This window comes from Pelmatolapia mariae, linkage group LG15 (genome assembly GCF_036321145.2).
Source record: "Pelmatolapia mariae isolate MD_Pm_ZW linkage group LG15, Pm_UMD_F_2, whole genome shotgun sequence".
In the NCBI taxonomy this organism is placed as follows: Eukaryota; Metazoa; Chordata; class Actinopteri; order Cichliformes; family Cichlidae; genus Pelmatolapia; species Pelmatolapia mariae.
This window is the reverse complement of record NC_086240.1, coordinates 10,007,356-10,022,932: the sequence shown is the minus strand read 5'-3', so window position 1 is coordinate 10,022,932 and position 15,577 is coordinate 10,007,356. Positions and strand designations below refer to the sequence as shown.

Genomic DNA, 15,577 nt, shown 5'->3' with positions numbered 1-15,577 from the left:
CAGCTGATAGTAACGCGACCGCACCAAATCCAATTCAGGATTTTGATTTCCACCACACTTCCACTGGATGCCCTGCTGCTCTCCTATTATGTGATTATCATCAACAGAAAACTGGAGGATAAGACCGTGGTTCAGGGGGTTGGGAAGCTTATCTTGTAATCAGAAGGTTGCCGGTATCCCCAGCTCTGTCTGTCTTGGTCGTTGTGTCCTTGGAACACAAGACACTTCACCTACTGCCTACTGGTGTTGGCCAGTGGGGCCGATGGTGCTCAGTCTGTCCCAGGGCAGCTGTGGCTACAACTGTAGCTGCCTCCACCAGTGAGTGAATGAATAGTGGAATTGTAAAGGGTCTTTGAGGGTCTCGAAAAGCACTATAGAAATGCATCCATTATTAAGAGCATCTTTAGGCCTGACTGTGCTCATCCTGGCTCCATCCTCTCCTTACCAAAGATAACAACTATATCAGTATTAGCTCAATAACAATTTCTGCAATTCAATTGTGGACATTCACTTTTAAACCTTGTGTAAAATGATAAAACCTAAAAGTCCGAGTATTATTCTTTGTGCAAACAGCTCTTGCAGGTTACCCCAGACTTAATAATTAACTAATAATAATAATAAAAAAAAACTTTCCTTTGAGCAGCTGGTCAGGCTACTAAACTCCTTCCAGAGATAACAAGTGACACCATTAATAGTGGAGCTACCTTTAACAGGTTAAACTGATTTGACCTATAAGGCTACTGCGGTTACTTCTTATCAGGGTTAGTAAGGAAGACATCTAGATGAGGTAGTTAGTACCGGGCGAGTCCCCTCCCCCACATCAGCACCAGAACCCTGCATTATCTACAGGGTAAGACTGCCTGTTTTATCAAACTATGGCTATTACTACTGTGATCATTTGCAGCCCAGTGTGCTGCTCTCTCAGCTGGGATGAACCACTGGAGCTCACCCAGTCATCCCTTTCTTTCTCTCAAGAAGAAGTGAAATAAATATATTTATTATGATACGACTCTAATATTCTTTAAATCAAACTGTAATGAATAAATGAAGCAAGAAGATATGGTGGCTCCAAGTGTTGTAGAAGAAAAGATAAACATCTCATTTTGAGAAGTGCTGTAAGTACTGTGAATAAAAAACAAACAGCAAACTAGGGCTGCTCGATTATGGCAAAAATGATAATCACGATTATTTTCACTGAAATTGAGATCTCGATTATTTGACGATATTTATTTAACAATAACAATGTATTGAATAATGACTTTAAAGATTGTCAAAAAAATTATATAAAATAGTGTGCAAATACTGATAACAGTGCAAATGTTTGCAATATAAAAAATAAATGAAAAATGTAAACATCTATGTTTAGTGAACTTTGCAGTGTTGCTCTGTGGTGCAGCTACCACACCGTAGCAAAGTTTAAACACTATGTCTACTTGATCCACGTCTGACTCCGCGAACCCATAATGTTTCCACACCACTGAAGGGTTTTTTACCTCTCTTTTCAACCAACAGCAGTCACTCTCCTCTCCAAATAACTTCTGCTTAGCTTTCCGAGCTTCCCTCGGGTCCTCTTACCGGTCCGTGAGTCGTTTGGTACCGGGCCGCGAGAGTTGAGGCTCAGGTGTGAAATGTATAGTTTTCAGGGTTTTTATCGGTTTTCAGCGTTATTTTGTTATCTTTTTTATCGTTTACTCGGTTTTCCTGGGTCTTTTCACGTGTGTTATGAATAAATTTTCTTTTTTTCGGTACCGGTACTAGTTTTATTTTGTTGTATTTATCCGCGACACCTTAAAGGCCGTTCCATGAAAATATTGTCGGGTATAAATGGTGCGTGGCGCAAAAAAGGTTGGGGATCGCTGCTCTTAATTGTTGTGACACGTGTTCGAAATGTAGAGAGGTGCGCTCGATTTGCCACACGGAGCAGCGCGAGAGTAAAGCACGAGGGAGGGGCTAATAATCGGCTCAGTCATTTTTAATGATCGTTGAAAGCCCACATCGTAATCGTGATTAAAATTCGATTAATTGAGCAGCCCTACAGCAAACCAATCAGTAGTCACCAATATCCTCCTAATTTTATTCCTAAAGAAATCAAATATATATATTATGGGCCTGAAGGAGCCTAAATCTTTACATTAGGCAGTACAATTGAAGTACGGGGCGATCGTGGCTCAAGAGTTGGGAGTACGCCTTGTAATCGGAAGGTTGCCGGTTCGAGCCCCGGCTTGAACAGTCTCGGTCGTTGTGTCCTTAGGCAAGACACTTCACCCGTTGCCTACTGGTGGTGGTCAGAGGGCCCGGTGGCGCCAGTGTCCGGCAGCCTCGCCTCTGTCAGTGCGACCCAGGGTGGCTGTGGCTACAATGTAGCTGCCATCACCAGTGTGTGAATGACTGGATGTGTAAAGAGCTTTGGGGTCCTTAGGGACTAGAAAGAGCTATACAAATACAGGCCATCTACCATTTATTTTTTTAAATAAACAAAGACATGACTATAGCAACTTTTGAAAGTAATTCAGAGTCCAATTATCCACTCAAATGTAAATAAAAGTTCACTTGACAGCTGTATAAAGGTTACCTGTCACATTTCAAATGATCATCTGTGGAAAGGTTTGAATCCTGACCTGAGAGTTTCCACTGCACACTGTGAGCTCTTTAGTCCAGCAGACAGAAGCTTCACTCCTGAATCCTGCAGGTCAGAGTTACTCAGGTCCAGCTCTCTCAGACTGGAGGACTGGGAGCTGAGGACTGAGCACAGAGCTTCACAGCTTCTCTCTGACAGGTTACAGCCACTCAGTCTGAAAAATAAAAGATAATCTATAAAACAAATACTCATGTAGAGTTTGTTAACACATTTCACAACATTAAATGTTGACTTTCTATTTTTAAAGGAAACATTAACATACTAAGAAACAACATCATATGTATGAACTATAATAAATAATAATTCTAACAATAAACTGTTTTCTGATCTGACCTCAGAGTATTCAGTTTACAGTTTAAACTTTGTAGTCCAGCAGACAGAAGCTTCACTCCTGACTCCTGCAGCTTTCTGATACTCAGGTCCAGCTCTGTCAGACTAGAGGCCTGTGAACTGAGAACTGAGGACAGAGCTTCACAGTTTTCCTCTGAGAGTTCACAGATGTTAAGTCTGAAGATAAAAACATGAACAAAGATTGTTGTTAAAGTGTAATCAGGGTGCAATAGCTTATTGTCTTGTGCTGAGCAGGTTAGTCTCTTTCCAGAGATTTTACCTCCTGTCTGGAAAGTTTTGGGCTTCTACAGTACATAAAATTTCCTACCCATTCCAAAGGTCATATCCTGGATTTGGTCTGTTGTTCTGGCATTACCCCCACCCATTGTAAAGCCACATTGTTTCCTCAGTCTGATCATATGTTTATTTCTTTTGATGCAAACATAACCGCTTCCAAAACCTGTATCTCTCGTAATATCACTTTTAGGAAAATTAGTAATATCAACCCAGCTGTTTTTTCATCTGCCGTCCATGATCTTCCATCTATCCACTGCTCCTCAACCCCACATGAACTCGTTTGTCATTATAATGTCAACCTTCATAACCTTCTTAACATATTTGCTCCCCTTAAACATCGAACTGTGTCATTTTCCCGTTCAGCTCCATGGTTCACCTCCGACCTGCGTCACCTTAAAGCTAAAGGACGCCAACTCGAACGTCTATTCAAGAAAACCGGACTTACTGTACATAAAGAAATGCACAATGATCATGTTTTGTTTTATAAGGACTGCATTGCCTCAGCCAAATCTGCTTACTACTCTGGTTTAATTAGTTCTAATGAAGGTAACTCCAGGTCCCTCTATTCATTGTTCAGTAAAATTACAAAACCTCCAGACACATTCCCCTCCCACATGTATTCTGTTGATTTTTGCAACTCTCTTATCTCTTTTTTCACTTGTAAAATCTCAGACATTCACCGTCAACTTAACTCTTTAGGAGCTCCTGACTCTGAAGTAGATTTCCTGGTTCGTCCATTGTCTTCCTGTCAGTTATTCTCAAGCTTTACTCTTCCCTCCATAACTGACGTATCTAATCTCATTAAAAAATCTAAGTCATCCACCTGTCAACTTGACCCTCTCCCTACTGTGTTAGTTAAAGCCTGTCTTCCCTCATTAGCACCTCTTATAACCAATATTATTCATTCCTCCCTGAACACTGGAATTGTTCCTGAAGCACTAAAAAAGGCTTCTGTTATCCCAATTCTCAAAAAGCCTGGTGCAGACCCCAATAACTTTGATAATCTTCGCCCTATATCAAATCTCCCCTTCATTTCAAAAATCCTTGAGAAAGTTGTCGCCGCCCAGCTTCATTTACATCTCAATGACCATAATCTCTATGAGCAATTTCAATCTGGTTTCCGCCCCAATCATAGCACAGAAACTGCTCTGTTAAAAATTACCAATGACCTTCTGATGGCAGCTGATTCTGGTCTCCTATCCATTCTCATCCTTCTTGATCTTAGTGCGGCGTTTGATACTATTTCTCACAATATTCTCCTGAACCGGTTAGCTTCCATTGGTATTAGTCACACCCCCCTTGCCTGGTTTACCTCCTATCTCTCAGACCGCACTCAGTTTATCCAATTTAAATCCCATTCTTCTACTCTCTTTCCTGTTTCTGCTGGTGTGCCCCAGGGTTCAGTATTAGGGCCTCTTCTATTCATTATCTATATGCTCCCTCTTGGTTATATATTCCGAAAATATAATATAAATTTTCACTGTTATGCCGATGACACCCAGCTCTACCTTTCTTCTAAACCCAATTCATCCCTCCCACCTACCTCCCTTTCAGACTGTCTTATTGAGATTAGATCCTGGTTCTCCTCCAATTTCCTCAAACTTAACAGTAATAAAACTGAAGTTTTACTTGTTGGTACACCATCTATCTTAACCAAATCCCACAGTTTCTCCATTAACATTGAAAACTCTCCCACCCTTCCCTCCCCTCAGGTTAAGAGTCTGGGTGTCATACTTGATAATACTCTTTCATTCCAGTCTCACATTAATTACATAACCCGGTCTGCTTACTTCTATTTACGTAATATTAACCGACTTCGTCCTTTCCTTACCCCCCATGCTGCTGCCATCCTTGTCCATAGTCTTATTACATCCCGTATTGATTACTGTAATTCCCTCCTATTTGGTCTCCCTAAACGGTCCCTCCATAAACTCCAACTTCTTCAAAATTCTGCAGCTCGGGTCATAACCCGTACTCCGTTAAGTGCTCATATTACCCCAGTTCTTCAGCAGCTTCACTGGTTGCCCATAGAAGCCAGGATAAATTTTAAAATCTTACTTCTTACATACAAGTGTATCCATAAATCTGCTCCTTCATATTTGTGTGACCTGCTCCATATCACCACTGTTTCCCGCTCTCTCAGATCATCATCTGCTATTCATCTTACTGTTCCGTCCTCACACCTTATTACTATGGGGAACAGAGCTTTCAGTCGCTCTGCTCCCCGGCTCTGGAACTCTCTTCCTCCTGCACTAAGAAATATTGACTCCCTCTCCGTATTTAAGTCACAGCTCAAAACACATCTGTTTAAACTGGCTTATTCGCTTTAATGCTGATTTTATCTGTTGTCACGCTGTTTTGTCATTTTAACTTATTTTATGTATTTTATGACTACTGTTCCATTTATTAATTGTATTTTTGTAAGGTGACCTTGGGTTTCTGAAAGGCGCCCTCAAATAAAATGTATTATTATTATTATTATTATTAGTATAAGTTCACTTTAACTTAGAAATGAATAAAAATGCTATGAAACAAGGATAACTGGATAAAGTTTACCTTTACTGGTTAAATTGTTGATTATTTTTGTCAGTTGATATCAACAAAAATAAACATCAAACATATAAACAAACAGAACTAAACAGAATACAAATTGATCAGACCTCAGAATATTCAGTTTGGCGTGTGGACTCTCCACTGCAGCAGACAGAAGCTTTACTGCTGAAGCCTTCAGGCTGTTGGTACTCAGGTCCAGCTCTCTCAGACTACAGGACTGGGAGCTGACCACTGACAACAAATTTTCACAGCCTTCCTCTGAGACGTTACAGCTGCTCAGTCTGAGAGAGAAAGGAAAAAACAAAACAAAACAAAAAACAATATATGTGATCAAATGACATTTGTTTATATGTTAAACCTTTTTTTTTAAACCTATGAGACTATGAGTGCTACCAGTCCAGTGCCCACTATTGGTACCTTGATGGTACCTTGCTCAGGGGTACCTCAGAGTAGCTGTTCAGTGGATTCGACCCCCGACCTTACGATCATGGGGCGACCACTCTACCTACTGAGCTAATAATTCTGTGTACACTATCATATAATATTAACTAAAACAATTATTTTAGAAAATTTTACTAATTCAGTAATTATTATGCTAATTACCTGTGTACTGTGAGTAACACTGGATTTTAAACACTAGCTGTATAAAACTCTTCCTGTTAAAGGTGTTTATAAAGGAGATGAGCTGAAACACAGACTTCATGGAGAATCTTTGCTGTTAGGAAATATCAAAGACAAAGCAGAGATCCATCCAGTCTCTTCCACTAAGCCTACAGAGGGACAGACAACCACTCTCACTCACACCTGCATGAAGTTTAGATCACCAGGTAATCTAACTGCGTGTCTGTGGACAGTGGGAGGAAACTGTAGAGGACCCAGAGAGAACCCACGGTAATTCTGTGGGAACACTGGTTTTGGCAGCCTTACAGTTCGATATGAATACTGTCAAGAAACAGGACCTGAGTGGATATTTCAATGATGAAGCCTGAGTTTTTCCCTCCATACTGGATGAAAACAGGACAGTGACAACAGAGATTTATAATAAAGAGAGTGTGCACTGAAAGTGAGACAAAAAACAAACTGTTGGAGTTGTTGACGTGAACAAGCTGAGGATAATGAATCTATCAGAGGCGCTGAAGGATCAGAGCTCATGTTCTTATTGGCTGGGTGTGGATTGTACTTTGATAAGAGTTACAGACAAAAATGTGTCCGACATGCTGACACGTCCTGCTGGACTGAAAAAATATTTACTGAGTGACTGATGATTATTTAATTCACTATTTTTATGTTTTTTACCTGTTCTTTAAACTCAGAATTTCTGATTTATTTCCCATAGTTTTAAGATTTTTATCGATTATAAGATGTTAAGCGATGAGTTCATGTTTACTCACAGAGCTTTGTTGGAGGCTTTGACCACTGGCAGCATTCTCAGAAGAGCTTCCTCTGAAGCAGAGTATTTCTTGAAGTCAAACTCATCCAGATCTTCTTCTGATGACAGTAACATGAAGGTCAGAGCTGAGCACTGAGCAGGAGACAGTTTACCTGTGGAGAGACTTCCTGAACTCCCGTATTGTTGGATCTCCTCCACTAGAGAACGGTCATTCAGTTCATTCAGACAGTGGATCAGATTGATGCTTTTCTCTGCAGACAGATTCACACTGAGCTTCTTCTTGATGTATTGGACTGTTTCCTGATTGGTCTGTGAGCTACTTCCTGTCTGTGTCAGCAGACCTCGTAGGAGAGTCTGATTGGTCTGCAGTGAAAGACCCAGGAGGAAGCGGAGGAACAAGTCCAGGTGTCCATTTGGACTCTGTAAGGCCTTGTTCACAGCACTCTGGTAGAAGAGTTTCTTTGCAGATTCTGTTTCTATGCTTGAATCTTGTTTTCTAAATAACTTGGACAATTTAAATTGTTGATGTTTAAGCAGATTGAGTCCAGAGTTGATGAAGGTCAGATGGACATGAAGAGCAGCCAGAAACTCCTGAACACTCAGATGGATGAAGCAGAACACCTTGTCCTGGTACAGTCCTCTCTCCTCTTTAAAGATCTGTGTGAACACTCCTGAGTACACTGAGGCTGCTCTGATATCGATGCCACACTCTGTCAGGTCTGATTCATAGAAGATCAGGTTTCCTTTCTGCAGCTGATCAAAAGCCAGTTTTCCCAGAGACTCCATCATCTTCCTGCTCTCTGGACTCCAGTGTGGATCTGTCTCAGCTCCTCCATCATACTTGACCTTCTTCACTTTGGCCTGAACCACCAGGAAGTGGATGTACATCTCAGTCAGGGTCTTGGGCAGCTGTCCTCCCTCTCTGGTTTCCAGCACATCCTCCAGAACTGTAGCAGTGATCCAGCAGAAGACTGGGATGTGGCACATGATGTGGAGGCTTCGTGATGTCTTGATGTGTGAGATGATCCTGCTGGCCTGCTCCTCATCTCTGAATCTCTTCCTGAAGTACTCCTCCTTCTGTGGGTCAGTGAACCCTCTGACCTCTGTCACCATGCCAACACAGTCAGGAGGGATCTGATTGGCTGCTGCAGGTCGTGTGGTTATCCAGAGGTGAGCAGAGGGAAGCAGTTTCCCCCTGATGAGGTTTATCAGCAGCACATCCACTGAGGTGGACTTTCTAGGGTCAGTTAGGATTGTAGTTTTGTGGAAGTCCAGAGGAAGTCGACACTCATCCAGACCATCAAAGATGAACACAACCTGGAAGTCTTCAAAGCTGCAGATTCCTGCTTCTTTGGTTTCAGTAAAGAAGTGATGAACAAGTCCCACCAAGCTGAACTTTTCCTCTTTCAGCACATTCAGCTCTCTGAAAGTGAATGGAAATATGAACTGGATGTCCTGGTTGGCTTTGTCTTCAGCCCAGTCCAGGCTGTATTTCTGTGTTAAGACTGTTTTCCCAATGCCAGCCACTCCCTTTGTCAGCACTGTTCTGATTGGTTTATTTCTTCCGGGTGAGGCTTTAAAGATGTCTTCTTGTCTGATTGTTGTTTCTGGTCTGTCTGGTTTCCTGGATGCTGTTTCAATCTGTCTGACCTCATGTTCATCATTGACCTCTGCAGTCCCTCCCTCTGTGATGTAGAGCTCTGTGTAGATCTGATTCAGAAGGGTTGGGTTTCCTGCTTTAGCGATGCCCTCAAACACACACTCAAACTCATCCTTCAGCTTAGACTTGAGTTTAAGTTGACACCTCTGAAGAATCTCTGAATAAAAACAGTAGTTGAGATGATTAGTCTACTATGGTCCACATTGCCAACAACTTATATATACATCTATTTGCATCTTAATAACTTTTGTTTAAATCTCATTAGATGTTTGTGTAGCATATGAGTTCTACTTTTGAATTTCACCAAAACATGCTCTGTTTAGTGAAATATTTCATTTTGTTTTTTAATCTCCTGCCTATGTGATCTGAGTCTGTGTGTGTTCGTGTGCACTGAGTGGTGACGTAGACTCGTGCATGTGTGCTCGGGTCACAGCTCCTTTCAGCATGGCCGGAGGTAAGTCACTGCCTCGTTGCTCTCTGCTAATGAAAGTTTATTAAGACCAGAAGCTGCAATTTGAATATAGCTGAACTGCCATATTTTGGTCTGTTGTTAACAGACTCATTCGGTATAAGTTTTGTAGAGAGCAGATTTCGCTAATTTAACTTTTTTTTTAAATGAGTTTTAGCCCAAAGATGCAGCTGTACCGTTTTCTTTTGTCAGGAGACAGGCACAGATCCCAGGCCTTTATTTCTATGTGTTGCAGGTAGGGATGGGTACCGGTGTCCGGTGCCATGATGGCACCGGTTCTGACATAAACGGTAGTAACCAGACTGAAAAGCAGCGCACATTTCGGTGCCTTATTTCGGTGCTTTTTTTTTTTCCTGATCCAATTCTAGCCAATCATTTTACGTTTCCGAGGAAAGTAGGCGGGCTCAGGTACGTACGTTCTTTTAGAGCAGAGCTACACATTAAAAATGCCCAAGGCTAAGCGTTACAAAGCCTGGCTGTACTTCGCAGCAAAGCATGCAAACTCAGCAGCCTGCAACAAGTGCTTTAAGCTGATACTGTGATACTGTCAAAGGAGGTAAAATCTCGAATCCGATGAAACACCTGGCGACGCATAGCGTTTTTTTAAAGCCGAGAAATGCGCCGTGTTTAGCTTGCTGCGAGACCTCACACCGAGCACATCTACTGCGGGTGTGGCCTGTTATCATCCCCCCAAAAACCCGAAGAGGAGAGTCCTGGCCCCTAGCCCTGCCAGTGTAGCAGAAATGATGACGGATGATGATGGCAGCAGCAGCCGTTCTTCTCTGCGTGAGTAGCTTAATGTTGTTCTTGTGTAATTTACGTTGAGTAGGCTAACCACATTATTACATTAATGCATGTAAGGTGAACTAGCAAACACCGTCGTAGTTACATGCGGCTGTCTTCTTGTTTGACGGCAGATACTCCCTTCACCCTGGCCAAAAAGGCTAAAATGACCAAAGAAAAAGTGGAAAACAGTTAAACATGAGAGGTTTTTGGACCAATTTTGTGTTTTTTCCATTGTTTAAGCACTGCTTCCAGCTAAGAGTGATGCCATATATGCCCTACAGCTGCAGAAAAGGCTAACATTGTTATCTTTTTACAAAAAAACAGCTAAACATGAGAGGTTTTTGGACCAATTTTGTGTTCTCCAGTCTTTAAGCACCGGTTTGAGCACCGTTTAAGCACTGGCACCGTTTCAAAAGTACCGGTTTGGCACCGGTATCGGATAAAACCTAAACGATACCCATCCCTAGTTGCAGGTATGGGGATGTGGTTTTTCATTGATTGCTTTCGTGGTACAGTGTTGTATTGCCTGTTGGATGGTGTTTATTAATATGATTATATTTGACTTTAAGGTTTGAATTATAAGCACCAAAAAGTTGGGTCCTGGTTATTAAGTTGAATTTGTTTGTCTGATTGTTCAATTATTTTCGAATTATTTTGTTTTACTGTTCCTATAAGTTGTTTTTGATGATTTTTCTGATATATTATTTTTGTTGTTTTTTGAGAGCTTAATTGAAAAATTTAAAACAATTCATTGTATTTGATTCATTATATTCTAGTAGAGTAGATAAAGCTGCAGCATTATCACAGCGTTGGTGGAGGAGAGGTTTCATCGCAGGCGCACGATATGAACAGATCTCATTTCTCCATGTAGATAGAATATAATCCACCCACTGTTGTCATCTTCAATGCCCTGTAACAACATGGAGCAGAGCAGCTACCCGAATGCTACTTCAACAGTGGTCGATCATGGAAATATGGTATCTAACCAGATTCTTACTCTGGATGGCATTACCTTGGCCTCCAGTAATGCTGTGAGGAACCTTGGAGTCATTTTTGACCAGGACATGTCCTTCAACGCACATATTAAACAAATATGTAAGACTGCTTTCTTCCATTTGTGCAACATCTCTAAAATTAGAAATATCCTGTCTCAGAGTGACGCTGAAAAACTAGTTCATGCATTTATTACTTCCAGGCTGGACTACTGTAATTCTTTATTATCAGGAAGTCCGGAAAATCCTGCTCCTCACATACAAGGTCTTAAATAACCAGGCCCCATCTTATCTTAATGACCTTGTAGTACCATATCACCCTATTAGAGCACTTCGCTCTCACACTGCAGGCTTACTTGCTGTTCCTAGAGTATTTAAAAGTAGAATGGGAGGCAGAGCCTTCAGTTTTCAGGCCCCTCTTCTGTGGAACCAGCTTCCAGTTTGGATTCAGGAGACAGACACTATCTCTACTTTCAAGATTAGGCTTCAAACCTTCCTTCTTGCTAAAGCATATAGTTAGGGCTGGACCACGTTGCTCTGATTTTGAAAGAGTGAAGCTCTAAATGTATTATGAAGTCATTGTATAACTTTCCTAAAGCATGACTTGTTTGATTATTTCTGATCCAAACATGTTAGATGTTTTTCCATTTTTTGTAATCTACTATGAACCATCCTTACGTCTCATCTAAGGCTCAGTTGTCCTTTCTTTTAAATGCTTTCAGAGCTTAAATATCAGGTAACCACAGTTATAGCCAGTGAACTATGGTTAGAGATTTTTAAACCAACCAGGCATTCATTCATTAGAGCTCTGACTTTGATCATACCAGAGGGGTACACTGAAGCTACAGAGATATCACATGGAAAGAATCAGAGCTCTGATTGGTCAGCTCAGAGTTCATGTGTTTCTGCCTCATCCACGTCTCTTCAGACAAACTGATGAACTCTTACCTTTTGATTCTGATGGATGTGATAAGGCTGAGGGAGTTCCTGTTGGAGGAAAGTGCAGCTTAAATCATGAGCTTTTTAAAAATGAAAACCTGTGTGGATTCAAAATAACGTAAATATAACATTTGTACTCAAAGGTTATTTGAGGAGGAAAGAGAAAACTAAGAAGTTCAATAAATACAATAAATTGAGAGAATGTTGTGTCTTCCTAACACACTGACTGATTGTTTTTTGTCTGACTGACCTTTTTTAATCTTCTTTAAAATCAACCTCGCCACCTCCATCACATGGTCAGTAGGATATGTTCCCACCATGACATCCACTGTTCTCGTTCTGCTTGCTTTCTCCAGGCGGCTCTTTTTGATGGGGGTGAAATCACCTCCCTTCTGCAGGTACCAGTGGAAACGGTCAAGCTCCTCTTCTCCCAAATCATCCAGCATGCCCAGCAGCTGCTCCTCAACAGATGCCTCCATCTTTGACCTGTAAATGATGAGAGAAGATGAATCACGGTCTCAGCACACTTTATTTTTTACTTATTTAATACATTTCACAGCAGATTACATGTTTCATCTGGATTATTTAGAATTTACTTATGACTGAATTTTCTGGATGGATTATTCTGTGGTGAGAATAACATCACACACTGAATGGTAAAGAATCTATAATGAATAAAATACAGTAGGGGGCAGCCTGTGAGATGGTGTCAAAGCTGAGGAAAGATGAGGTCCCCACTGAACACGATCTGACAGGGAGTCCCTATTCCAGGGGGTAGAAGGAACTATTAGAAAACAACCAGAAAACTTAAAATCAGCTGAAGTATGTGAAAAATGTAATATGAAGTCAACACTCAAACTAGTTTTATCACGATTATACTGGCACCAGTTTGACATCAGGTTTCTAAATCTGCTCTGGAGTCAGGAACATGGCGTCAAGAAGACATTGTCATATAACAGTTCCAATATATCTGATGATGGGGTAACTCTGGTCCTTGGAGATATTTTCAGGTTGCTGTTGATCCTAATGAGCTGTTTCTCCTCTATTACAAACATCAGCTGTACTTAAAGACACTAAGTGCTGCACACAGGCTGGAGCTGATGCACTCGCTCTACAGCAGCACATGAGTTTCAGAGTCCAAACTGAAACTGGTTTCAGGTGGAAAGTTCTTACTTTCTCAACCTCACTGAACTATCCATCCTCCTCGATCCAGCAACACCTGAAACACCTGAGTAGAAGTTCCCTCCTACACTGTGTTTGAAGCAAAGCACAAAGGAGACGCCTGCTGGAGCAGCTGGAGTCCTACAGACACTCTTCACTACACAAACACCTCCTACAACATCCACTCTTTACACCCTGACTGCTGTGTTTGTGGAAACACTCCAACACACACCGCTTCACATATGAACATGTGTGTGAAACAGCTGACATTAAACATGATGGGAGGATTTATTCACAAACAAACAACAACATTTACACACACATTACCTCTTTGCAGGAGGATGACCATCGCCCTTCGACTCGTCACTCTGTAAGGACACAGAGCTGGCTGGAGGTCCAGGTTGGTTCCTGTGATAATGATGGAGCAGTGATGTGAGTGCTGAGCTGTGACATGGAGAAGAGTCATGGACAGTTAGAGATGGTCATCTCACCTCTGAGCTTTGGTCTCATGTTCCCCACACAGAGTGCTTTTAGAGGGAGGGACTCCCTCCTCTCTGTCCTCACACTGATCCATGCTGCTCACATCAGCTCACACACACTTTCTACCTGCAGAGGAAACACAAATCATTCATGTGCACATCAACTGAGAGCTGCAGAGGTCGGGTCTGATGTGTTGGACTAACATCCATCTGAGGCTCAGCTTTCATCAGTTCACTACAAAAAGTGTCACAGAGCCGAGTTCAGCCTCCAAATCCTCCATTACTGTAGTCCTTCAAAGCAGCAGGTCAAACATGGCTGTAGAAATGGCAGAGAGCAGCTTTATTTCAGTAACAATGTCCAGGACCGAGCTGACAGCTTGCAGAGTTCATACTCTATAACTGCTAGCTGCTCTGCTAGCTAAGCTAACTCATGTTAAAGGTCAGAGTAAAGAACAGCACGCAGCAACACCACATAGGAGCAGGCGGAGAGAGGTATGGGGTCTTCACACACCCCTGTTCTCTGTTCACCATCGGGGCAGGGGCCTGGGAGGAGGAGTTGGCCATCTGGTCGAGGTCTGGGATGCTGGGCCTCCCTGCTACTGCAGGACCAGGGGTGGTCTGCGTGTCTCCACCCCAGGGAAAAGGGCAACATCTCCTGGGTCTAGGGGCAGATTGGGCCTCTGGGGGCGATGGTACCTGGACCTGAGGGTATAGAGTATGTTTGGGGAGTGTGAGCATGTGTACAATGTTCATTTCTGTTTGTCTTCACGTTGGGCGAGTGCTGCATATTTGTATATGTGCGCATGAGGGTGGGAGTGCATGCTTGTGTCTGTGTGTGCCTGTTTGTCTATGTCTGTGTATCAGGTTGGGGCTTAGACTCCACCTCTCTCCCCAGGTGTGGGGCCCTATCTCCCCCCACCACACTCCCTGCCAGTGGCTGATGCCCTCAGCCATTGGTGCCTTGGTGTTGCTCGGCTTCCTGGGCTGCTGGCTTGACAGGGCTTGGCGCCATGGCTCAGTTGGGCCCCTTCCCAGGGGTGGGGGGCCCTCCATCCTCTCTGGCGTGGCTAGCTACCGGCAGAGCCTGCGGGCACGTAACCTCAGCTCCCTGTGGCTTTTGCACCGCAGCTGCTGGGTGACCACTCAGCTCTTGTCGTCTCTTTCTGGGAGGGTGGCACACCTGCCCCTCTGGTGGTCCTCCTTGGGCTCTCGTGCTCTGGGGGGGGGGCTCTGGATGTCTGGGGCCTGGATCTCCTCGATGCCTGCTTTATTCCCTGGGGGGCGGGGCTATGGTTCCCCACACCCTCACGTAGATAGTTACATCGAGAAACCTTTTGAATACAAGCACGCTCATCCACACAGGTGTGTGCACACAGACACAAACTATACCTTTCTTGGCTGCTACCTCAGAGCATATTGTGTGCTGTCGGTCTTGTGTGTTGCCCAATAACATTTAATATTTGTGTGGATGCTTTAAGGCATCCACACTATTGAGTTCCTGTTTCTCTTTATTCTTTATTATTATTATTATTATTATTATTCTTCAAGTTGCTTCCGTACGTTTTTCGCCGTAGAACTACTTCCACAATTTTTGTGCTATTTTCACCTTTCAAATTTTAAACTATTCTGCTATTTTTGCTCTTTCCGGCTATGATTTTTGGTATTTTCTGCTATTATACTTTTTAAAATATTAAGCTTTTTTCCTTTAATTTGTCCCATTGAAATGAATGGAAAACTTCCAAAATTCTGCTAAAACTTGCTTGTTTTTGAAACTTAACTACTTCCTCATACTTTCGCCTAGAACAACCATTCAAATTTTAAAATGTTCTGAAATTATTGGGCTATTCATGTATGATTCAGCTTTTTCATATCTGTTACCGTTT

General features: G+C 42.4%; 1 protein-coding gene across 1 annotated transcript in view; it reads right to left on the bottom strand.

The window, feature by feature from the left end:
* Positions 1-14,747, bottom strand: part of LOC135933816 (protein NLRC3-like) — a 225,038-nt gene extending 210,291 nt beyond the window's left edge. Inside the window, exons 1-8 of the mRNA XM_065472017.1 lie at positions 14,619-14,747; positions 14,206-14,396; positions 13,543-13,659; positions 12,305-12,540; positions 7,210-9,025; positions 5,926-6,099; positions 2,972-3,145; positions 2,619-2,792 (exon numbers count right to left, since the gene is read on the bottom strand). Of these exons, the coding sequence (XP_065328089.1) occupies positions 2,619-2,792; positions 2,972-3,145; positions 5,926-6,099; positions 7,210-9,025; positions 12,305-12,540; positions 13,543-13,659; positions 14,206-14,396; positions 14,619-14,747 (3,011 nt within the window). The remainder of the gene's footprint in view (positions 1-2,618; positions 2,793-2,971; positions 3,146-5,925; positions 6,100-7,209; positions 9,026-12,304; positions 12,541-13,542; positions 13,660-14,205; positions 14,397-14,618) is intronic.
* Between the last annotated feature and the right edge of the window lie 830 nt (positions 14,748-15,577).